At 43.8% G+C, this 24327-nt stretch overlaps 2 protein-coding genes across 2 annotated transcripts in view; both read left to right on the top strand.

Annotated features, from left to right (window-relative positions):
* Positions 1-5011: 5011 nt before the first annotated feature.
* Positions 5012-12773, top strand: LOC139389794 (DNA-directed RNA polymerase III subunit RPC4-like). Its single transcript, XM_071136747.1, has 9 exons — positions 5012-5191; positions 8352-8520; positions 8623-8666; positions 8784-8941; positions 9048-9172; positions 9275-9446; positions 9562-9812; positions 9913-10065; positions 11874-12773. The coding sequence occupies exons 2-9, from the start codon at positions 8353-8355 to the stop codon at positions 11991-11993; spliced, it is 1191 nt and encodes a 396-aa protein (XP_070992848.1). The 5' UTR covers positions 5012-5191; position 8352; the 3' UTR covers positions 11994-12773.
* An 811-nt stretch (positions 12774-13584) lies between these two features.
* LOC139389808 (glycerol-3-phosphate acyltransferase 4-like) overlaps positions 13585-24327 on the top strand; it is a 34450-nt gene continuing 23707 nt past the window's right edge. The window contains exons 1-4 of the mRNA XM_071136772.1: positions 13585-13681; positions 14997-15613; positions 20638-20707; positions 20805-21105. Coding sequence (XP_070992873.1) covers positions 15440-15613; positions 20638-20707; positions 20805-21105 — 545 coding nt within the window. The 5' untranslated portion in view covers positions 13585-13681; positions 14997-15439. The remainder of the gene's footprint in view (positions 13682-14996; positions 15614-20637; positions 20708-20804; positions 21106-24327) is intronic.

The following is a 24327-nucleotide window of genomic DNA, read 5'->3' as shown; positions in this document are numbered from 1 at the left end:
GAGCTGTCGGCGAAGCTGAGGGCTGAGTCTGAAAGGGTCGAGGAGTTATTGGACAGATTGGAGGAGAGTGAACGGATGGGAGATGAGGAGACACTCGAGGAGTTGTTAATAGAATTGGAGGAGAGTGAAGAGAGAGCTGTTGATTTGGCGTAGTATGCAAGGCATTCGCCCTGAGGTGCGTGTCCCCAGCCCGGTACCACCAGTGCCGGCACCCCGCACCAGGCTGTCTCTCCGTCCCATCAATACAGGTGCTCCCGCCTGTCCGGCGCTACCAGAGTTTCCGCCTCTCAGGCCAGAGGCGCCAGAGCCCCTCAGTCCAGAGGCGCCAGAGCCCCTCTGGCCAGCGCTGCCAGAGCCTTCCTCCTCTCCAGCGCTGCCGGAGTCTCCCGCCTGTCCGGCGCTGCCAGTGTTTCCGCCCCTCAGTCCAGAGCCGCCAGAGCCCCTCAGTCCAGAGGCGCCAGAGCCCCTCTGTCCAGCGCTGCCAGAGCTTTCCTCCTCTCCAGCGCTGCCGGAGACTCCTGCCTGTCCGGCGCTGCCAGAGTTTCCGCCCCTCAGTCCAGAGGCACCAGAGCCCATCAGTCCAGAGGCGCCAGAGCGCCTCTGTCTAGCGCTGCCAGAGCCTTCCTCCTCTCCAGCGTCGCCGGAGTCTCCAGTCTGTCCAGCTCCGCCTGAGCCGGCCGTCTGCCCAGCGCCGCCTGAGCCGCCCATCTGCCCAGCGCCGCCTGAGCCGCCTGTCTGCCCAGCGCCGTCTGAGCCTGAAAGGGTCGAGGAGTTATTGGACAGATTGGAGGAGAGTGAACGGATGGGAGATGAGGAGACACTCGAGGAGTTGTTAATAGAATTGGAGGAGAGTGAAGAGAGAGCTGTTGATTTGGCGTAGTATGCAAGGCATTCGCCCTGAGGTGCGTGTCCCCAGCCCGGTACCACCAGTGCCGGCACCCCGCACCAGGCTGACTCTCCGTCCCATCAATACAGGTGCTCCCGCCTGTCCGGCGCCACCAGAGTTTCCGCCCCTCAGTCCAGAGGCGCCAGAGCTCCTCTGTCCAGCGCTGCCAGAGCCTTCCTCCTCTCCGGCGCTGCCGGAGTCTCCCGCCTGTCCGGCGCCGCCGGAGCCTCCCGCCTGTCCGGAGCCGCCAGAGTCTCCCGTCTGTCCGGAGCCGCCAGAGTCTCCTGTCTGTCCGGAGCCGCCAGAGTCTCCCGTCTGTCCGGAGCCGCCAGAGTCTCCCGTCTGTCCGGAGCCGCCAGAGTCTCCTGTCTGTCCGGAGCCGCCAGAGTCTCCCGTCTGTCCAGAGCCGCCAGAGTCTCCCGTCTGTCCAGAGCCGCCAGAGTCTCCCGTCTGTCCAGAGCCGCCAGAGCCGTCACCCAGCCTAAGCTACCCCTCAGTCCTGAGCTACCTCTCAGTCCTGAATTACCTCTCAGTCCTGAGCTACCCCTCAGTCCTGAGTTACCCCTCAGTCCGGTGGGCCTGTTGTTTAGGGTTCCCAGGTCAGGGTCGGCGGCAAGGGTCGCCGTTCCTAGGAGACCACAGAGGCGGACTAAGACGTGGAGTGGGGTCCACGTCTAGCGCCAGAGCCGCCACCGCGGACAGATGCCCACCCAGACCCTCCCCTATAGGTTCAGGTTTTGCGGCCAGAGTCCGCACCTTGGGAGGGGGGTACTGTCATGTTCTGACCCTAGTTATTGTGTTAATTGTTTGTTTTAGTTGGTCAGGACGTGAGTTGGGTGGGCATTCTATGTTTTGTGTGTCTAGGTTGTTTTTCTGTGTTCGGCCTAGTATGGTTCTCAATCAGAGGCAGGTGTCGTTAGTTGTCTCTGATTGAGAATCATACTTAGGTAGCCTGGGCTTCACTGTTGTTTTGTTGGTGATTGTTTCCGTGTCTGTGTTTTACACCACATGGTACTGTTTTCGGTTTCGGTTATTCACATTACGTTTATTGTTTTTGTATGGAGTGTTCAGTTTATGTGTTTAAATAAACAACTATGGACACTTACCACGCCGCATATTGGTCCTCCAATCATTCTCGCCTCTCCTCTTCAGACGAAGAGGAGAAACTATTACATCATGCAATTCCTGAACTATATAAAAACAACACCCAAAAACAAAACAAATTGTTTGTTTATAAAAGGTATGTTGATCTATGGCTTTGTAAATGTACATGTGTTATCTGTATTCAAATAGTCTTACCAAACTCAAATCCTGCGCACAAAAAGAGAGACCATGTGTAAGGTTCTGTATTTATTTTCTTAGTCAACCTTGTGTTGTGTTTCGTTGTGTTCTTGAATGTAGCCCTGTCTTTCATTTTTGTTCATTGATTTCACCTGTGTTAGTTACTCACCTGGTCTCATCAGCTCCTTATTTAGTTCAGTTCATTCTGTTTGTAGCTTTGTGAGGTATTGTTCATTTTGACTCTGCTAAGCCTTTGCCTAGCCCATTTGTAAGAAACAGTTATAGACTTAATTCCCAGTTTTGATTCACCTGCCTGTTTGTCTACCTGTGTATGACCATTGCATGCCTGTGACCACTATTCCTGCCTTCTATGAAGGCAAAATAAACACCTGCTGCGCTCTGCGTGTGAATCTACACCTTTTTCTTCCTGAGTATTCATTACACCATGTTATTGAAAGTACTGGTGCTTCTAGTACAGAGAGCGTGAAGAGAGTGATGGTAGGGAACAAGAGTAATGATGTATGTATTGTGGAAAGTTGTGATGGTGTTTGATGTCACCACAGGGCCGCATCCTCACGCTATCCGATTAACAAATTATGTAAATAAAGAGGTGATGTAAAACTAGCCCGGTTCATTGGAAATGGTAGACTGCTAATATTTTGTGTTAGTCATGCTCAACAAGGGAAGATTCTTCAAATGGAAACTCTCAATGGGAAGAAGATCAAAAGCCATGTCCCTGGAGCTTATGCTAAGTTGAGGGGGAAAAAATGTGCCAACCCACTGGGTACAGAGGTCAATTCAACTACTAGTTTTGATTTACATTTGGTGGATGCCAGGTGCAGAGAGGCTAGAGCGGCCCAGAGATATAGAAACAATCATGTCTCATATGCAGAGGCTGTAAGACCGATTGGTGGAACTACTATTTGGACAATGGAGCTACCATGGCTGCTCTCCTAGTAAATGGACCTTCTGTCAGAACTGATGCTTCTAAGGCCTGTTCAGAAATCTTGCTCCCATATTTGTGCTGTGTCAAAGGACACTGATTGTAAATAAAATTGACTTAATAGCATTCATTGGAAAGGTTATCAACACAACTTGGATTGTGGAAAGCAGAAATGTCAGGTTAAAGATGATTGTAGATATGTCAAAGGCGTTATTAGGGTAACAGATGTCATGGTTGACATGATTTTTGAAATGCTGAATAATAATAAGGATGAGTCTCAGCATGATAGAGAGAATGTTTGAGGTTGGGAGGGTTTTGTGGAGGGGGAAGGTTTGTTAGTTATTAAGTATTTATTTATACTGAAAAATAAATAAACGCAACATGTAAATTGTTGGTCCCATGTTTCATGAGCTGAAATAAAATATACTAGAAATGTTCCATAAGTACAAAAAGCTTATTTCTCTCAAATGTTTTGCACACATTTGTTTACATCCCTGTGAGTGAGCATCTCTCCTTCGCCAAGATAATCCAGCCACCTGACAGGTGTGGTATATCAAGAAGCGAATTAAACAGCATGATCATTACACAGGTGCACCTTGTGCTGGGGACAATAAAAGGCCACTCTAAAATGCGTTGTTTTGTCACACAACACAATGCCACAGATGTCGCAAGTTGAGGGAGCATGCAATTGGCATGCTGACTGCATGTTGGTCCACCAGAGCTGTTGCCAGAGAATTTAATGTTCATTTATCTACCATAAGCCACCTCCAATGTCATTTCAGAGAATTTGGCTGCACGTCCAACTGGCCTCACAACAGCAGACCTCTACAACAGGTTTCTTCACCTGTGGGATCGTCTGAGACCAGCCACCTGGAAAGCTAATGAAACTGTTGGTTTGCACAACCAAATAATTTCTGCACAAACTGTCAGAAACTGTCTCAGGGAAGCTCATCTGCGGGCTCGTCATCCTCACCAGGGTCTTGACCTGGCGTCGGCGTCGTAACCGACTTCAGTGGGAAAATGCTCACCTTTGATGGCCATTGGCATGCTGGAGAAGTGTGCTCTTCATGGATGAATCCCGGTTTCAACTGTACCGGAGCAGATGGCAGACAATGTGTATAGCGTTGTGTGGGCGAGCACTTGCTGATGTAAACATTGTGAACAGAGTGCCCCATGGTGGCTGTGGGGTTATGTTATGGGCTGGCATAACACAACAGACAATGAACACAATTGCATTTTATCGATGGCAATTTGAATGCACAGAGATACCGTGACGAGATCCTGAGGCCCATTGTCGTGCCATTACCTCATGTTTCAGCATGATAATGCACGGCCCTATGTTGCAAACACAATTCCTGGAAGCTGAAAATGTCCCAATTCTTCCATGGCCTGCATATTCAACAGTCATGTTACCCATTGAGCATGTTTCCAGTTCCCGCCAATATCCAGCAACTTTGCATAGCCATTGAAGAGGAGTGGGACAACATTCCACAATCAACATCATGATGAACTCTATGCGAAGAAGATGTGTAAGAGCTGCATCTGGCAAATGGGGGTCACATCAGATACTGACTGGTTTTCTGATCCACGTCCCTACCTTTTTTTGTTTGTTATCTGTGACCAACAGTTGCATATCTGTATTCCCAGTCATGTGAAATCCATAGATTAGGTCATAATGAATTTATTTCAATTGAACGATTTCCTTATCTGAACTGTAAAATCTTTGAAATTGTTGCATATTGCGTATATATTTTTGTTCAGTGTATTGTCTTTGTTGTACAGAATTAGGCAACCCATGATCGATCGCACAATCCAGCACAGTAGAAGGCAGCATGCACATTATACGGTTGTTTGTATAGCACCTTTATACCATAGAAGAAGAAGAAATCCTGCGCATGTTTGATCCGCAAAAATACACGAGATGCAACGTCACGTCTATCTGTCATGGCGCTGTACAGCAGTCAATGTTGACTTTTTGAGTAGACCACTGGCTGAAGAAATTGACACGGTTTTACTCATAGAAGGGCTACAGTACATTTAAACGCAATCTTGGTTTGGTGAACATCTATAGAAGTAATCAGGTAATTGTAATAAGACAATATCTAAACGCAGTCAGTCCTTGCTAACTAATGTAACCAGCATGCATTGTTGCCATGTGTTGACAACTTCTTGATTCTCAGTTGTGGTAGCTATAACTTTGTCTAACTACCAATAGCATAGGCTCTATAAAACTTGAAGAATGTGGTATCAAAGACAAATATAAAGCTATGCGCATTCCATCCAATTATTTATACAAGTTATACAATAGATGACGCTACTTTGAAGCCTCCATCTTGGCACTCCCTTACCATTATAGTTTTTGGAACGTTTATTCTATCGCGGACACCATAATGTACATGTATCAAACTAATTCCACAGATGGCCGAGTGTCTGCGTGTTTTCGCTCCACCCTTGTACTTGATTGATGAATTAAGGTCACTAATTAGAACTCCCCTCACCAGGTTTTCTAGGTCTTAATTGAATGGAAAAAAACAACCTGCAGACACTCGGCCCTCCGTGGAATGAGTTTTGACACCTTTGTCTTCATGTATACTTTTTAAATTACATTGTGAGCTAAACAAAAAATATATAACATTTTCCTTAAAGTATAAGTTTTAGAAACGACTAACGATACTGCCCCCACTACCAAAAAAACAATAAAAATTATATTTGGCCTTAATATTTAATAGAAATACTGTAGAATTCCTATGGAGGACTGCTCCTACTGGGGAGTGTTATTGAGAACCCAAAGGGGACTTTCAACATGGGGACCCCTCAAGGGTGTGTGCTTAGTCCCTCCCTGTTCACCCACGACTCCAACACCATCAAGTTTGGTGATGACAAGACGTGGTAGGCCTGATCACCTTCGGCAATGAGACAGCCTACAGGGAGGATGTCAGAGACTTGCATGCTGACGACACCGGCTCGCGTTGCGTGGGTGAGCATTGCAAAATAAATATACACATGTTATTCAGTCATTGCACCCTCATTGCTCGCAAGCGTCTGCGTAGCCAGGCGCTAAAATAGAGCTTGGTTCTATTTGTGACTCTTAACGCTCTGCAAGTCCCACCTCTCCCAACTCCTCATTGGTTTTTAGGAGTTTATACCTACGTGGGTGATTGAAAGATGAACTGAGGTGCACGCTCCAGTTGGTAGTGGTTATGCACCTTAAAGTTGGTTGCCAACTGCCATATAAAGTCCAAAGAAGAAGCCTGAAAGAGGAGAGATTACTAGAAAACAAACTTTTACCCTTTTATCTGTGGATTAATTGTCGGAGTAGAGGACCTTGTGCATTTCAGGTAAAATAACAACCCAATGTTTATATCCCAGAACAAATTAGCTAGCAACAGCAAGCAAACTAGCTAAATTACCATAAATGTTTAATGCTTTTTGACAAGTCCACAAATTTAATATAGGTTTTTCAGAGTTTGTTTGATATTTCAACCTGCTTGTCCTGATTGCGTCTGGTGTGGGGGGACAAAATCAACATGCGCGCGATGGCTCAGCATGTTAGTAGTGTGGTACCAGGATAACAACCTCTCCCTCATCGTCAGTAAGACCAAGGAGCTGATCGTGGACTATAGGAGAAAAGGGAGAGCTCTCCCCCAACCACATCGACAGGGCTGTTGTGGAGCGGGTCGAGCGTTGTATCATGGTATGGCAAATGCACCGCCTTCAACTGCAAAGTGCTACAGAAGGTGGTGCTGACAGCCCAGTACATCACTGAGGCCGAGCTCCCTCCCATCCAGGACCTCTATCAGGTGGTGTCAGAGGAATGCCTGAACAATTGCCAATGACTCTAGTCACCCAAGCCATAGACTATTCACTCTGCTACCGTCTGGAAAACAGTACCGGAGCATCGGCTCTCGGACCGACGAGCCCAGAAACAGCTTCGACCTCCCCCAAGCCATAAGACTGCTAAATAGTCAATTAATGGTACCTAGTGTGTGGGAAATGTGAATGTGTGTGGGAGTGTCAATATAGTGTGTGTATATATATAGTCTAGTGAGTGTGTGTAGGGTCAGTGCAAGATAGTCAGCGCAAATAGTTTGGGTGCCATTAATACGCATACACACACACATACCAATGCAACACAAACATACAAATTACGCACACACATTCACACTTTTACTCATCAGTATCTGCTGCTACTCTGTTCTTTATTTTACTCCTTTCTATCCTGATGCCCAGTCAATTTACCCTGCCTTTATGTACATATTTACCTCAAATACCTCGCACCCCTGCACATTGATCTGGTACTGATACTCCCTGTATATAGCTCCATTCTTGTGTATTTTATTCCTCTTGTGTTATTATTTTGAAATGCTGTATCGTTGGGAAGGGCTCAATAAGCAAGCATTTCACAGTAAAGTTTACACCAGTTGTATATGACAAATACAACTTGATTTGAAGGCCAGCGGGTCCCCCTCTTGGATTCTCAGCTGAAGGTATGGACCACAGCTGGCTTCATGTGAATCCCCAATCCTGACGCTCTGTTTTAACGTTTAGAAACTTTATTAATCCTTGCTAGTGATATGGTTTTGTAAACCTTTTGGGACTTTATATGTTTATTGCTCGCACACACAGTTTTGCAGCGGTTATAGCAGGTGCAGTGAAATGCTTATGTTACTAGCTCCTAACAATGCAGTAAATGTCACAGATACACAAATAATAAATACACATTTTGTAGGCAGTTTGGACCTTGTGGCTGTGGAATCTGACTTTGGCTGTGTTATCTAGTGGACACTTGTGCAAAGATTGTTATTTTAATACCTCAATGGCTAAAAGAGAATCTGTCACGAGCAAAGGACCAGTGAGAATTTGCAATCTGTGAGCTTTATCATGCTGCGACTTTACAATCACTACCAATCACAAGCGTAAAAAGAAAGCTAATCATTGATTGTGAGCCATAGCTGCGGGAAGTAGTTCGGGGGTCGGGGTGCTGCGATGTATTAACTTATTTTTTCCCCGCGGTATTTCACGCTGTGAACTTTTTTACATGATATCGGGCAGTGTCACATCAGGGCATTTACCTCAGGCAGCATATAGATATGTGGAATGACCCAATGGAATTGTAGTCATGATAAGGGCTACATGCAGATATACTGTAGGTGTTCTATTGAAGACTTATTGAATGAAGCCATGTGGATAGTTATCCATTTAGCTTTCCTATACAATTTTCTCCCTAATTGCTTTGTCCAGGATGGCGGAGCCAGGCTCAAGCGACCCTGGTGGCCCCTCTAGCACTCCAGCAATGCCTGGAGGGAGTGGCAGGGGATTGGTGATGGGACGCCGGCTTCCAGCTACCCTCTCCACCGGCCGCTTCCCTTCCATGCGCACCAAAGACCTCACCTTAGGAGGGGTGAAGAAGGTAGGCTCAGTGAATTGTATGGAGTGTTTTTAATGGTCTATCACCAGCACTTGTGTATTTATTTAACTAGGTCCATCTTGACTTCAATGTTTTATATTTCAGAAAACCTTCACCCCTAACATTATTGGCAGGAAAGCTAAAGAAGAGTAAGTTCAGTTGTTCTGTCTGTGACAATATATGTGATTGCATGATACTGAAATGTTTTCCAGCACATACTAAAGGACCATATGTTGTTAACAGAGTTTTACTTTCTTATACTATAGGCAGAAGGTTGAGTCTGGGCAAAGGAGGGAAAGGAGAGAGAATGATCGGGGTCGTGAGCGAGGTGGTAGGGGTGGTCGGGGCCGGGGACGTCCAGAAGTCATCCAGTCCCACTCTATCTTTGAACAAGGGCCTGCGGAGATGATGATGAAGAAAAGAGGTAGAATCAGGGTCATTCAGCTGTAATTACATAACATTTGTTATATGGTATCATTACCATAATGATGTATCATTTCGTTTGAACTTTCTTCCTGTGCTCTATTCAGGTGGCTATGAAGGTGAGAGAGATGCACCAAGTGTGGGTCCCTCACCCATCATCAACATTAAGAAGGAGAAGAGGGAGACAGAGGAAGAGACCAAAGAAATTTTGCGCAATCTGGAACGAGACAATGTGAGTCCTCCATGTACCTATGTCTCATCATACTGTCTGTCTGTACAATAATTGTCTAGTTTGTTGTCCACTTATGAGTAATTTACAACTAATTTCCACCAGTTCCTGGATGACCCTCACCTAAGGAGTGATGTAAGGAGCTGCCCTGTTCAGCTGCCCCTGGCTGTGTCAGGGTGGGGATTCAAGGAGGAAAGTGATGTCACTGATATAGCCTTCAAACCAGACAAGTCTGAGGAGGACATTGAGGCCACGGAGGGAACAAATGCAGTCAAAGGTAACTATAATCACAGCTCTTACATCGCCAACGTTCATGTCAGTTCAAATGAAACAGAATGGCAAAACAATCTACTATAACTGTCTAATTTGTCTCCCTCCCTCCCTCTCTTCAGTGAAGCAGGAGCCAGAAGATGCTCCAGAGGTCAAGAAGATGGAACCCACTTTCAGACGACCTCCACTCCCTGATCCTGAAGTTTTACCTGAACTGCTGCACACCTGGAGTCAGAGCAAAGTGGAGGAGCTGTTCTTCATCCAGCTCCCCGACTCTCTACCAGGGCAGCCGCCCACCCGAGAGGTCAGGCCAGTGAAGACAGAGATGCAGTCAGAGGATGGACAGTCCATGCTATTGAAAACTGAATCTCAAGTAGGTATTCAGGTGTATTAAATATGTGGTTCAGAGAGCAAGGCTTCTGTGTACTCTGTATACGATCAGTTTGTTTGTGTGTGTGTCCTCTGTGGAATAGGAGGAGCAGCAGGAGGAGAACAGTTGCCATCTGAGAGACCTGCAGGAGGGTCTGGTGGGACGACTGTTGGTTCGGAAGTCTGGTCGGGTGCAGCTCATACTGGGGCATGTCACACTAGATGTGGCTCTGGGAACCTCATGCGCTTTCCTCCAGGTCAGAGAAAACACAACCTTTGGCAGCTCATAGTTGGTTGAAATTAGTGTCTACGGATGATGTCACCGGAAACACTTATCTTTTTCTATTTTGTTTTACTACAAAACATGGAAATCTGATGTTTTCATATACACTATATATACAAAAGTATGTGGACACCCCTTAAAATAGGGGATTCGGCTATTTCAGCCGGACAACGTCTGTCCTCAGTTGCAACACTCACTACCTAGTTCCAAACTGCCTCTGGAAGCAATGTCAGCACAATAACTGTTCGTCGGGAGCTTCATGAAATGGGTTTCCATGGCAGAGCAGCCACACACAAGCCTAACATCACCATGCAGAATGCCAAGTGTCGGCTGGTATGGTGTAAAGCTCGCCGCCATTGGACTCTGGAGTAGTGGAAACGCGTTCTTTGGAGTGATGAATCAAGCTTTACCATCTGGCAGCCCGACGGACTAATCAGGGTTTGGCGGATGCCAGGAGAATGCTACCTGCCCCAATGCATAGTGCAACTCTAAAGTTTGGTGGAGGAGGAATAATGGTCTGGGGCTGTTTTTCATGATTCGGTCTAGGCCCCATTTAACGCAACAGCATACAATGACATTCTAGATTATGTGCTTACAATGTTGTGGCAACAGTTTGGGTAAGGCCTTTTCCTGTTTCAGCATGACGATGCCCCTGTGCACAAAGCAAGGACCATACAGAAATGGTTTGTCGCGGTCGGTGTGGAAGAACTTGACTGGCCTGCACAGAGCCCTGACCTCAATCCCATCTAACACATTTAGGATGAATTGGAACGCTTACTGTGAGCCAGGCCTAATCAGTGCCCGACCTCACCAATGCTCTTGTGGCTGAAATAGAAGCAAGTCCCTGCAGAAAAATTCCAACATCTTAAGGATGCAAATTCTTCCCAGAAGAGTGGAGGCTGTTATAGCAGCAAAGGGGAACCAACTCCATATTAATGTCCATGATTTTGAAATGAGATGTTCAATAAGCAGGTGTCCACATACTTTTAGTCATGTAGTGTATGTTGATGTTGGTGATGAATTTGATGTTGGAAAAAGGGTGGAATTTCCCTTCAAATCTTCACTTCCCTGTAGTTGTATGTAAACATACAGGTGTGGCCAATTAATATGGGCTCCTTTGCACGTTTCTTAAATAATTCCCTATTCTAAAATAAGTTGAAATTGAAAAACACTTGGTCACACTTGTTATCGGATTTTCAACATTGCAGAAACAATTACATTTTTTAACTTAAGTTTACAATTTGAATAAAAAAATATAAAGACAAAGGGAATGGACAAAATGATTGCCATCCCGGAGCTAGTACTTGGTTGCACAGCCTTTGGCCAAAATATCTGCAGAAATACACTTATCGTAGCCATCAATAAGCTTGCTTCACCTTTCTACTGACAATTTGGCCCACTTTTCAGCAGCAAACGGCTCTAATTCTTCAATATTTGATGGGTGCCCTCCATCAACTACTGTATTCAGAGCTCGCCATAGGTTTTGATGTGATTCAGATCTGGAATCTTCGCTAGACACTCAAGAACAGTCCAGCATATCCTCTTAACAATTCCTGTGTGCTTCTTGATGTGTGTTTGGGGTCCTTGTCATGCTGGAAGACCCACAACCTTCAAAGGAGACTCAATATTTGGACACTGGGTTGAACATTGGACCACAAAACACCTGACACTCTGCTGATTTCATGATGCCTTTTCAAATTAAACTTATTTTAGACAAATTAGGAATTTTTAAAGCAAAGTGTAAGTGTGCCAATATAATTGCCTCTCCCCCCACCCCCTTAGGAGCTGGTGTCAATTGGAACAGGAGAGGGCCGGACTGGTGACTTGTCAGTGCTGGGTCACATCAAACACAAATTGGTCTGCTCGCCAGACTTCGAAGCCCTGCTGGAGAACAGAGTATGACAAACCAGGACAGGACTAACAGGACAAATATAAGCACCCACCATTAGGCCAGCGTTTCTACAGTACAGTGGGGACCACACACAGAATAACACAGACCGTGCAGCGCTGTATAAGGTCTATAAGGACAGTAGTACCACAAGCAAACATGGCACCTAAAACCTATACATGTTTTTTCAAGTGTCCATTGTTGTAACTTGGCCCTGGATAGTTTCAGAATGCGAAATAGAAAGTCTTGTAAACAGATTTCCTACCACTAGTTTGTAAGAAAAGCTGGCTTGTTTACAGAACATTTTATTTATTTTTCTCTGCTGAAAGTGATGGGGAAAGATGACCTTGTTTGAGATGTGTGCTAAATGACTCTAATAAAGGGATGGTACAGTATCCTCTCATTCAAAATGATAAGCCTACATGAATGTGCCAAATGTCCTATTTAGTGATGTAGTGATAAAGAAAATAGGTGGGTGAACTCTGATTGCCGGTCGTGCTGTAAAAATGAACGTGATCTATGCTTCCATTTTAATTTTCTTACTGTCATACAAAAAAGGTTGGTAAACTGTCACATGAAAGGTAGGTAAACTGTCTCACAAAAGTGGGTAAACTGCATTTACTTGTGTTTACCATCCACTACACCACTGGTCCTATTCCAGTTTTGTAAGCAGATCACACTATCAGGTCTAAGCTTGGGAGGGATAAGTAGAGCAGTAATATTTCCCATGTGGTATCCTGTAAACCCATGCCTAAATGACTGGATGTAAGATGAATAAAAATAACAAAAGTTCCTGTGTGCTTTATGTATTCATATACTTATATTAGCACTGAAGCTCTAAGGTAACTTGTTATACTTCAAACATTTTCATTGTGATATATATATATTTTCAACTTTACATGATGCGAGATAAGGATTTATCAGGGTCTAGCGTGGATTGCATTGCATTTATATTTCTGACAACTTTTACTCCATTACAATCCTAAAGAAAATAATGTACTTTTTACTCCTTACATTTTCCCTGACACCCAAAAGTACTCGTTACATTTTGAATGCTTAGCAGGACAGAAAATGTCTAATTAATGCGCTGATCAAGAGAACATCCCTTGTCATCCCTACTGCCTCTGATCTGGCAGACTCACTAGACACATGCTTCATTTGTAAATTATGTCTGAGTGTTGAACTGTGACCCTGGCTATCTGTAAATGTAAAAAAATTGTGTTGTCTGGTTTGCTTAATATAAGACATTTTTAATTATTTTTACTTTTGATACTTAAGTACATTTAAAACCAAATACTTTTAGACTTTTACACAAGTAGTATTTTACTGAGTGACTTACTTTTAATGGAGTCATTTTATTTGAAGGTGTCTTAACTTTTACACAAGTATGACTATTGGGTACTTTTTCTACCACTGTATTTACGCAACTATATCATATGTGTGATTGCCCTCACTGGGCCTACTGTGATGTATATAAAATACATGTATTTTGTGTTCAGCGTTAAGTAATTCGCCGGTGCTTCCACGTCCTACCACCAGATGTCAGTTTAGAGACGAGGAAGGATGTTTTTGTTCTTGCTGAAAAACGAGACCACAAAACCGACGAGATTCTCGCAGGAACATCTGATGCGCACCATCATCGTTCCATCACCTTAGGTCTATGCCGCTGTCGGTTGGCCAGGAGTGGAGACAACAATGTTAGGTGAGTACATTCATGTAGCTATCTACCCACGTTTCAGGAAATTGTATCTCATCTTCCATGATAGAAAGCTAACGTAGCACAAAAAAAATCGACTGCTTGATATTGTTTGTGAATATATGGTGTACAGCGTCAATGGTTACCACAGCCACAAAGTGTTCGTCCAAACCCGGCCTATTTCTACAATTGTCTTGTGATTTTTAACCTAACCTTAACCACACTGCTAACCTTATGCCTAATCTTAAATTAAGACACATGAGCAAAGTTTTGTTTAATGAATGTGTACTATATAGCTAACCAATATTTACTTTGTGGCTGTGGTAAATAGTGACAGAGTACAGCAGGTTAGAACTAAGCATTTTTAGCTAACCATAACCATTTTCTTAACCTATTTATCATAAACTGCTATGTTACTTCTAAACTAATGTGTAATTTCTAAAGTGCTAAGAAAAAGTCACTTCTGGTCGTAGCTGCATCCCACCTAGTCAGAGTACTCAATACTAGCCTAGCTAGCCATGCCGACTCAACTCTATGATTTAAGAATAGCCCGCAATTAATGTGTAAATGCAGGCTATTTGGCTGCTGAAATCCATCCCGCCCACATCCGTAGCAGCTCAAGTCCGTCGCAATTTGTTAAATTGCTCAACTCATTGTAATTCGTGGAGTTTAGTTTAATTGGCTAGCCTAAAAGTGTGATACGGATTGAATGCATAAATCGTGACACATTATTAGCTAGAATCCGTGTAATTTCCCCCGTCCTGGTCTGCTGGAGTTGGTGTTAAATTATTGCAACAGTCAGAAAATGTAAGTACATAATTTTCTCGATTCTCATACTGTGCAATAGCAAGCCCCTCACCAAAATGTTATCTGCCAGCCAGCTACCGTTACGTAGCTAACTTGCCGGCTTCCGATGTTATAATAACATGTCGTGACTGGAGCGAGGAGTGATGTTTAGTGGAAATAGTAGCGTATTTTTTAAAATGTATATAGTGGCGTTAGTTCTTTGTAGCTAGTTGCAAGTACTAACGTTAGCTAACTAATGTTACGAAGAACAGACTTGGCTGGCCTGACCATCCTAACATTTGAGTCCTCATAATCTGAAGGAGAGAGACGCCACGCTAGCATCATGGTCGTGTCCATCATGCGCAGTTAATTTTATTTTACATTATTTGCGCAAAGCTTCCTATTGGTTGATTATGATACTTCCCAATTGGGACACACATTTCTACAACGAGTTAGCAAATCAGAAATCTCCGACCTTCCTAGTATCGACCATCACTTAGGCCTGACCTTGTGTTTTTGTTTACATCTCTTTCAGGAACATGTGATACTCAACTAAACAGTTGCAACTTTTGGATTCTTTCAATGCACAATATTCTCAAACCCTTTCCGGGTCCATAAAAAAATGTTTGGTAGTAGTGGCGTTAAGTTAAACCCACATTCATTGTAGACCAATGCCCCGCAATAAGTTTGACTGATAAGAAGCTACAGAAAACAACTTAACTGATAGACTGGAAGGCCCAGTTGCTATAACATATCTATAAAGCTGGGAGACAGCAGCAAGATGCTGTCCTCTACAGACATTGATTCACTGACCAGTGTGAGGAGGAGTCTGGTCCCTCAGATGTCTTAATGAAGGCACTGCTCTGACTGTGACTGAGTCCTAAAAGGCGGACAAGTGCGACACTGTCTCCTCCTGCTTTTGGGTAGCCTTTATATTCTGTGTAGTAGGATCTCCCCATTGCCCCCTAAAGCCTCAAGATGGGCCCATTCTTAGACTTCAACCCTTTTGATAACCTGCTGTGCATTCTCTTGGGCATCTCCTTCACTGTGTGGTTCACCCTACTGCTCGTCTTCATCATCGTGCCTGCCATTTTTGGAGTGTCCTTTGGCATTCGCCGGCTGTACATGAAAACCTTACTGAAGATCTTTGAGGTGAGTGGGAACCACTTCACTGTTTGCTGGGGTTCACAGATGTTATCAGTTTGTGGTCAGATAGGACATCACATCAGACATTTGCACATGCATAATTAATTTGAATGATCAAGAATAGATGGTAGGCATATGTCACACAACATTTATGACTGACATAGACTTGAGTGGAGTGCATGAATTATACAAATCAATATCAAATCTAATTTATTTGTCACATACACATGGTTAGCATGTCTATGTTATTTTATTTATATTCACTGTGTGCAGTGATGTGGTACTTCCTTGTTTGACAGTGCACCTGACCCAAACTGGGATTTAGCAATGGGAATTTAGTTTAGTGTAGGTCATGTGTTTAGTGCACCTCCCCACCTTCAATCCCTCCCTTTCGACATCAACTCTCTATTGCGTGAGTTCAGTTCAGGTCCATATTTACAATGTGCTTCACATGAAGTCACGACAAGCACCTTTGTTGTCACAGAGATGCCGAAGCAGGACATGTCATATAAGATGGGTATAATGAGTGTGTAATAGAAATAGCACACAAGCATAAAGTTAGCACCACTCTAATCAATAACTCAACAATATAATGGGTCACTGCCAAGAGAGTCAATAAAAACTTTGCTGGCTGGCCACTATAAGTCAATTGTTAGTGGCACTCTTCACAACTCTGGCTTCACAGTGACCTTTTATCACTAGTACCCAGACAGCCATGCATTCAGTGGTTGGTGGGTGGAGATTACATGATGGCCAGGGGCCCTGCCTCCCCCTCATTATGTAACTATGGAGAGACCAGAGAGAACGGTACAGACCTAGGTACTAAAAGTCTTTATCTGGCTACATGTTTATGGTATGAACATGACTTTGTGGGATATGTGCTTCTGACCCTACATTATTAACATTCACTTTCTTGTTTGGCCTGCTGATGGAATCAAGTGTCTCTCAATATGATTAATCAAAGGTTTCAATGGTTGTTGGGAGTTAGCCTAGCTGTCTGTTCACCTCTCACTAGTGAGATGAAACCAGAGAAGGTTATCTCCCTCTGTCATCTTCTGCTTTATATGCTGACTGTAAGCCTGTGAGCAGTTTCCAGTCAACCCCTTTGAGAGAAAGTTCTAGTGGCAGAAATAATTGGGCTGGAGGGAGATGGCTGGTGATATGAGAGGTTTCTCAGCTCGCAGTAGCACCAAGCCTAGTCTACCAGCATTTTTATGAGAGAAATAAGCTTACAGGCTGACCACACCGCTCACGTTGCAAAATAAATGTAGGAATCTATGTTATTCCATTATTGCACCCACACTGCTTGCACGTGTCAATGAGTGTCTGCGTTGCCAAGGGCTAAAATTGAAGTAATTCCTATTTCTGATGCAGATTGTCCTGCCTCTCCCATCTCCTCACGTGCAGTCTCCTCATTGGTTATACCCACGTGGGTGATTGAAAGATGAACTGTGTTGCCGGTCGGTGTAGTAATACTATGAAAGTTTAGATGCCAATCACCATATAAGTTCAAAGATGAAAAAGCCTGCAAGGAGGAGAGATGACTAGAAACGATTCGGTTGACCGTTTTATGTGTGGATTAATTGTCGGAGTAGAGGACCTTGTGCATTTCAGGTCAAATTAAAAACTCAATGTTTATATCCCAGGACAAATTAGCTAGCAACAGCAAGCTAGCTAAATAGGACAAATTAGCTTGCAAGTGCAAGCTAACTAGCTAAATTGCCATAATTGTTTAATGCTTTTTGACAAGTCAAATTGCATCAGCTGCAGTGTTAGAGAATGGGAAGGAGAGAATGAACAAGGAGGACCCTGTAACTCCTACTCAATCTAGGCTATGAAGTGAGTGTAGAGGTATCACACACCATCTCTTTTTTTGGTTAGTATTATATAATCCTGTGCTACCACACCCCTTTGTCCTAAGCCATGTGCTGGCCTTGATTTGCCCTGTTCCAGTTCAGACTCAACAAGATTGCTATGTTCGTCATCTACTAGCCTAAACCAAAGCAAACACATTTGTGTCCCTATAAGCTGCACTTTAGTCTTATGATTCACATGTAATGGTATTGTCATGTCAGTAAGGATTTTGTTGCGGCCAACCAACTGTAAAATCTCCCCTCGGCGAGCAGTGTTATCATTTCAAAAGGTGGGATGGTCAATTTCAGTTTCTAAAGAGAACTGTCCTTCGTCCTGTAGTGTTGTTGACATTGGCCTGGCACTGCTAAGTAGCAAAGATGCTTTGCCTCTTACTATGTTGTTGTCCTCCTGTCCACAAGTGGTCAGTCTTGTAAATGTTCAGTTTACCTATCCTGTCAGAGGAATGTTGTGAAGTTGATCAGGTGAACCTTAACTGCTGTCAAGGCCTGTTGCCTAGTAAAGCCTTTTAGAATGTGAACACAGTCTACACACTTTTTTTTGTTGCTAGGTGCCCTGATCTACTTCCATTAGCCATTTGGCTCAAATAACTGTATTGGAGTGTAATGTATGTGTAAGATAGATGCTTGAGCAGATTGGAATGTTCTGGCAGCAGAATTCTGCTCCTCTTTGCCCTGTCTGTGAACATCAGGATCCTATAAAGATGTGATGTGTTGTGTGAACTTGCACCCAGCTCAGTGCCTGAGGTTGAAGTAAAAGTTTGAGAACAGTGGATCCCCTCCCACTTCCTCCTCTCCTCCCTGCTCTGCCAGTTGTTGCTAAGGTATTTGCAACATTGTCCATTTCCAGCCTCATACTTTAGTGTTTGTCTAGGTGTGCAGATACAGTATGGACATCTGCACTTCGTTCAGCTTAGGTGAGCATGGTCTTTTAGGCCTACATAAAACGGACAATTACTATGTGAATGCATTTAATAAAGAAATAGAGAAAACAAATTATTCTAATGATTTCCATGGGGACAGACTCCTCTCATAATCGCTAGCTGCCCTGGAATAGTAATATCAAACTAATGGCAAAATACCGTATCAACCTAATAGAATTAACTGCTTTATGTTATACTGTGTTTGTCTTGTGCAATATCGGCCTATTGGAAATGGCACTTGTTGATAACATGTCCGCAATTTACTGCACATCTTTATAAACTCAAGTGTTGTAGATAAAATATAATGGACATATCAATGTAGGCCTATCTGTAATTGAATTATCTAACCTGTCAAAATGCCACATAATTCCCGTAATACAGCATGAAGCTGTTTTGGTCATTTTATGTGACATAAAGTAAAAATGGGAAGTCTATTATTTAGAATTTGATAATTGTCTGAAGGAGGTTGAGGCAGAATGTTTCTCTAGGAAGTAACGGGCTAACACCTGCAGGATCTTTTCTGGATCAAAAGGGGGTTTAGGGGGCCGTGGCAGGGGGTGTGGAAATTGGCGCTGTGTAAATATTTTGGCGGTGTAGAGAAATGTGTTCATTTCCTGCTATTCAAAACATTTCTCCATGGAGCTGAGACATTTTAGCAATTTCTAAGGTAATTTCCTGCAATTGTACATGTTCTGTCATGGAGCTCAGAGAATGTTGCCGTTTTAAAGCTAATTTCCTGAAATTCAAGTCATTTTTGCCTTGGCTAATGCTGTTCTTTTGCTCAAACATAACAAAATCAATACTGCTGACTTCATTGTTTTTGGAATTTTAAATTCTCCCTGACTTTCTAGCTTTTATTTAAATGTTTCCAGTATTATACAGTAGGGGTTTTTTCTTTTTACTATTTTCTACATTTGTATAATAATAGTGACGACATCAAAACTATGAAATAACACACGGAATCACGTAGTAAGCAAAAAAGTATTAAACAAATCAAAATATTTGAGATGCCTTGAGATGTTGTTTTGTGACAATAGGGTTGGTATACAGAAGAGAACCCTATTTGGTAAAATACCAAGTCCATATTATGGCAAGAACAGCTCAAATAAGCAAAGAGAAACAACTGTCAATTACTTTAAGACATGAAGGTCAGTCAATCCGGACAATGTCAAGAACTTTGAATGTTTCTTCAAGTGCAGTTGCAAAAACCATCAAGTGCTGTGATGAAACTGGCTCTCATGAGGACCATCTCAGGAAAGGAAGACCAAGAGTTACCGCTGCTGCAGAGGATAAGTTCATTAGTTACCAGCCTCAAATTGCAGCACAAATAAATGCTTCAGAGTTCAAGTAACAGACCCATCTCAACATCAACTGTTCAGAGGAGATTGTGTGAATCGGGTCTTCATGGTTGAATTGCTGCAAAGAAACCACTACTACTAAAGGACACCAATAATAATAAGAGACTTGCTTGGGCCAAGAAACACGAACAATGGACCTTGGGCCTGACGTTTCCAAATTTGAGATTATTGGTTCCAACAGCTGTGTCTTTGTGAGATGCAAGAGTTTGTGAACGGATGATCTCTGCATGTGTGGTTCCCACCGTGAAGCATGGAGGAGGTGTGATTGTATGGGGGTGCTTTGCTGGTGACACTGCCTGTGATTTTTATTTAGAATTCAAGGCACACTTAACAAGCATGACTACCATCGCATTCTGCAGTGATATGCCATCCCATCTGGTTTGTGCTCAGTCCCACTATCATGTATTTTTCAACAAGACAATGACCCAACACACCACAGGCTGTGTAAGGGCTATTTGACCAAGGAGAGTGCTCCAGCAGTTGACTTAACCTCCACAATAACCTGACCTCCACCCAATTGAGAGGGTTTGGGATGAGTTGGACTGCATAATGAAGGAAAAGCAGCCAACAAGTGCTCAGTATTTGTGGGAACTCCCTCAAGACTGTTGGAAAAGCATTCCAGGTGAAGCTGGTTGAGAGAATGCGAGCAGTGTGCAAAGCTGTCAAGGCAAAAGATGACTACTTTGAAAAATCTCAAATATTTTGATTTGTTCAACACTTTTTGGTGTTCTACAATGTAGAAAATAGTAAAATAAAAACCCTTCAATGAGTGTGTCAACTTTTGACTGGTAGTGTATATATTTTTAACTACAGTTTGGACTTAGGCAACCCAAAATGACAGAAAAATCCCTGACCTGTCTACTTTACTTTTCTTGTAGTGGGCCACACATAGAATTGAAAGAGGAGCCAAGGATAACAACCATCTCTTGTACAAGCCCTACTCGAATGGTGAGTGATAGGCTGTGTGTTCTGTGTTGTTGATGAGTTTGGTTGAGTTTGGTGTATAGGTGTTAACCATTTCCCATGTCTCCCTGGGGTATTGCAGCCATCATTGCCAAGGAGCCCACCTCCCTGGAGGAGGAGATTAATGAGATCCGGCGCCGCGGCAGTAACCGGGACCTGGACTCCGCTTCTGAGTTTGAGATGTCTGACATCTTCTACTTCTGCCGGCGAGGAGTGGAGAGCATCATGGACGACGAGGTGACCAAGAGGTTTTCTGCTGAGGAGCTGGAGTCATGGAACCTGCTGACCCGTAGCAACTATAACTTCCAGCACATCAGCCTGAGGCTGACGGTCCTGTGGGGGCTGGGGGTGGTGATCCGCTACGGCTTCCTGCTGCCTCTCAGGTAAGCCAGGGTCCAGGTTAGCTCAAGGGATCAGATGGGGCGCTGGTTGGTTCAGTAATAGTACTCTCTGTTTTCTGACATGTGGAAACAAAGATGTTTGACAGGCTAACATCAGAAACACTTCTCCATGTTTCTTCCTGAGAACAAAAAACAAACAAACATTTGGCCATAGGCAGGGCTCTAACTAATAAAAGTAAGGAACACAACATAGAACTTTAGAAACCAGAATTTTTATTTTTATTGATTGAGCTATACAGTAACCTATTGTATGGTGTTCACCCATAAAATGAATAATTCTTTCAAGGTTTATAAAAATGTCCATTCAATAGGTATTTGCGTCCGAAAAACAATCGTCCAAACCCCATGTCTCTACCATACAGTACGTTCCCGAAAGTATTCAGACAGCTTTACTTTTTCCACATTTTGTTATGTTACAGCCTTATTCTAAAATGTATTGAATCATTTTCCCCCCTCATCAATCTACATACAATACCCCATAAAAAGCAAAAACAAGTTTTTCAAAATTGTAGCAATGTATAAAAAATAAACAGCTTATTTACTTAAGTATTCAGACCCTTTGCTATTAGACTTGACAGTTTGCTCAGGTGAATCCTGTTTCCATTGATCATCCTTGAGATGTTTCTACAACTTGATTTGGAGTCCACCTATGGTAAATTCAATTGATTGGACGTGATTTGGAACGGCACACACCTGTCTATATAAGGTCCCTCAGTTGACAGTGCATGTCAAAGCAAAAGCCAAACCATGAGGTCAAAGAAATTATCCATAGAGCTCCAAGACAGGATTATGTTGAGAAACAGATCTGGGGAAGGGTACCAAAAACTTCCTGCAGCGTTGAAGGTCCCCAAGAACACAGTGGCCTCCATCATTCTTGAATGGAAGAAGTCTTGGTGGTTCCAAACTCTTCCTAGAGCAGGCTGCCCAGCCAAACTGAGCAATCGGGGGTCAGGGAGGTAACCAAGAACCCGATGGTCACTCTGACAAAGCTCCAGAGTTCCTCTGTGGAGATGGGAGAACCTTCCAGAAGGACAACCATCTCTGCAGCGCTTCACCAATCAGGACTTTATGGTAGACTAGACGTGGCTAGACGTAAGCCACTCCTCAGTAAAAGGCACATGACAGCCCGCTTGGAGTTTGACAAAAGGCACCTAAATGACTCTGACCATGAAAAACAAGATTCTTTGGTCTGATGAAACCATGAACTCATTGGCCTGAATGTCAAGCACAACTTCTGGAGGAAACCTTGCACCACCCCCATGACCATCCCTACGGTGAAGCATGGTGGTTGCAGCATCGTGCTGTGGGGGTGTTCTTCAGTGGCAGGGACTGGGAAACTACTCAGGATCAAGGGAAAGATGAACGGAGCAAACTCCAGAGATCCTTGATGAAAACCTGCTCCAGAGTACTGGGACCTCAGACTGGGGTGACGGTTCACCTTCCAACAGGAGAATAACCCTAAACAAACAGCCAAGACAACGCTTGAGTGGCTTCAGGATACGTCTCTGAATGTCCTTGAGTGGCCCAGCCAGAGCCCGGACTTGAACCCGATCAAACATCTCTGGAGAGACCTGAAAATATCTGTGCAGCGATGCTCCCCTTCCAACCTGACAGGGCTTGGGAGGATCTGCAGAGAAAAATGAAAGAAACTCTCCAAATACAGGTGTGCCAAGCTTGTAGCATCATACCCAAGATTCAAGGCTGTAATCACTGCCAAAGGTGCTTCAACAAAGTACTGGGTAAAGGGTCTAAATACTTATGTAAATGTAATATTTCAGTCTTTTTAATAAATTTATACATACATCATCGACTACAGCTCGGCATTTAACACCATAGTGACCTCCAAGCTCATCATCAAGCTCAAGACCCTGGGTCTCGACCCCGCCCTGTGCAACTGGGTACTGGACTTCCTGACGGGCCGCCCCCAGGTGGTGAGGGTAGGCAACAACATCTCCACCTCGCTGATCCTCAACACTGGGGCCCCACAAGGGTGCGTTCTGAGCACTCTCCTGTACTCCCTGTTCACCCACTCATCAAGTTTGCGGACGACACAACAGTGGTAGGCTTGATTACCAACAACGACGAGGCGGCCTACAGGGAGGAGGTGAGGGCCTTCGGAGTGTGGTGTCAGGAAAATAACCAACAAAACTAAGGAGATGATTGTGGACTTCGGGAAACAGCAGAGGGAACACCCCCCTATCCACATCGATGGAACGGTAGTGGAGAGGGTAGTAAGTTTTAAGTTCCTCGGCGTACACATAACAGACAAACTGAATTGGTCCACCCACACAGACAGCATCGTGAAGAAGGCGCAGCAGCGCCTCTTCAACCTCAGGAGGCTGAAGAAATTTGGCTTGTCAACAAAAGCACTCACAAACTTCTACAGATGCACAATCGAGAGCATCCTGTCGGGCTGTATCACCGCCTGGTACGGCAACTGCTCCGCCCACCGGGGGCAAACTACCTGCCCTCCAGGACACCTACACCACCCGATGTCACAGGAAGGCCATAAAGATCATCAAGGACAACAACCACCCGAGCCACTGCCTGTTCACCCCGCTATCATCCAGAAGGCGAGGTCAGTACAGGTGCATCAAAGCTGGGACCGAGAGACTGAAAAACAGCTTCTATCTCAAGGCCATCAGACTGTTAAACAGCTACCACTAACATTGAGTGGCTGCTGCCAACACACTGACTCAACTCCAGCCACTTTAATAATGGGAATTGATGGGAAATTATGTAAAATATATCACTAGCCACTTTAAACAATGCTACCTAATATAATGTTTACATACCCTACATTATTCATCTCATATGTATACGTATATACTGTACTCTATCATCTACTGCATCTTTATGTAATACATGTATCACTAGCCACTTTAACTATGCCACTTTGTTTACCAACTCATCTCATATGTATATACTGTACTCAATACCATCTACTGTATCTTGCCTATGCTGCTCTGTACCATCACTCATTCATATATCTTTATGTACATATTCTTTATCCCCTTACACTTGTGTCTATAAGGTAGTAGTTTTGGAATTGTTAGCTAGATTACTTGTTGGTTATTACTGCATTGTCGGAACTAGAAGCACAAGCATTTCGCTACACTCGCATTAACATCTGCTAACCATGTGTATGTGACAAATAAAATTGTATTTTATTTGACATTTGCAAAAATTTCTAAAACGCTTTGC

Source organism: Oncorhynchus clarkii, chromosome 30 (genome assembly GCF_045791955.1).
Source record: "Oncorhynchus clarkii lewisi isolate Uvic-CL-2024 chromosome 30, UVic_Ocla_1.0, whole genome shotgun sequence".
Classification (NCBI taxonomy): domain Eukaryota; kingdom Metazoa; phylum Chordata; class Actinopteri; order Salmoniformes; family Salmonidae; genus Oncorhynchus; species Oncorhynchus clarkii.
Note: the sequence above shows the minus strand (reverse complement) of the source record. Positions and strands in the feature narration are given on the sequence as shown.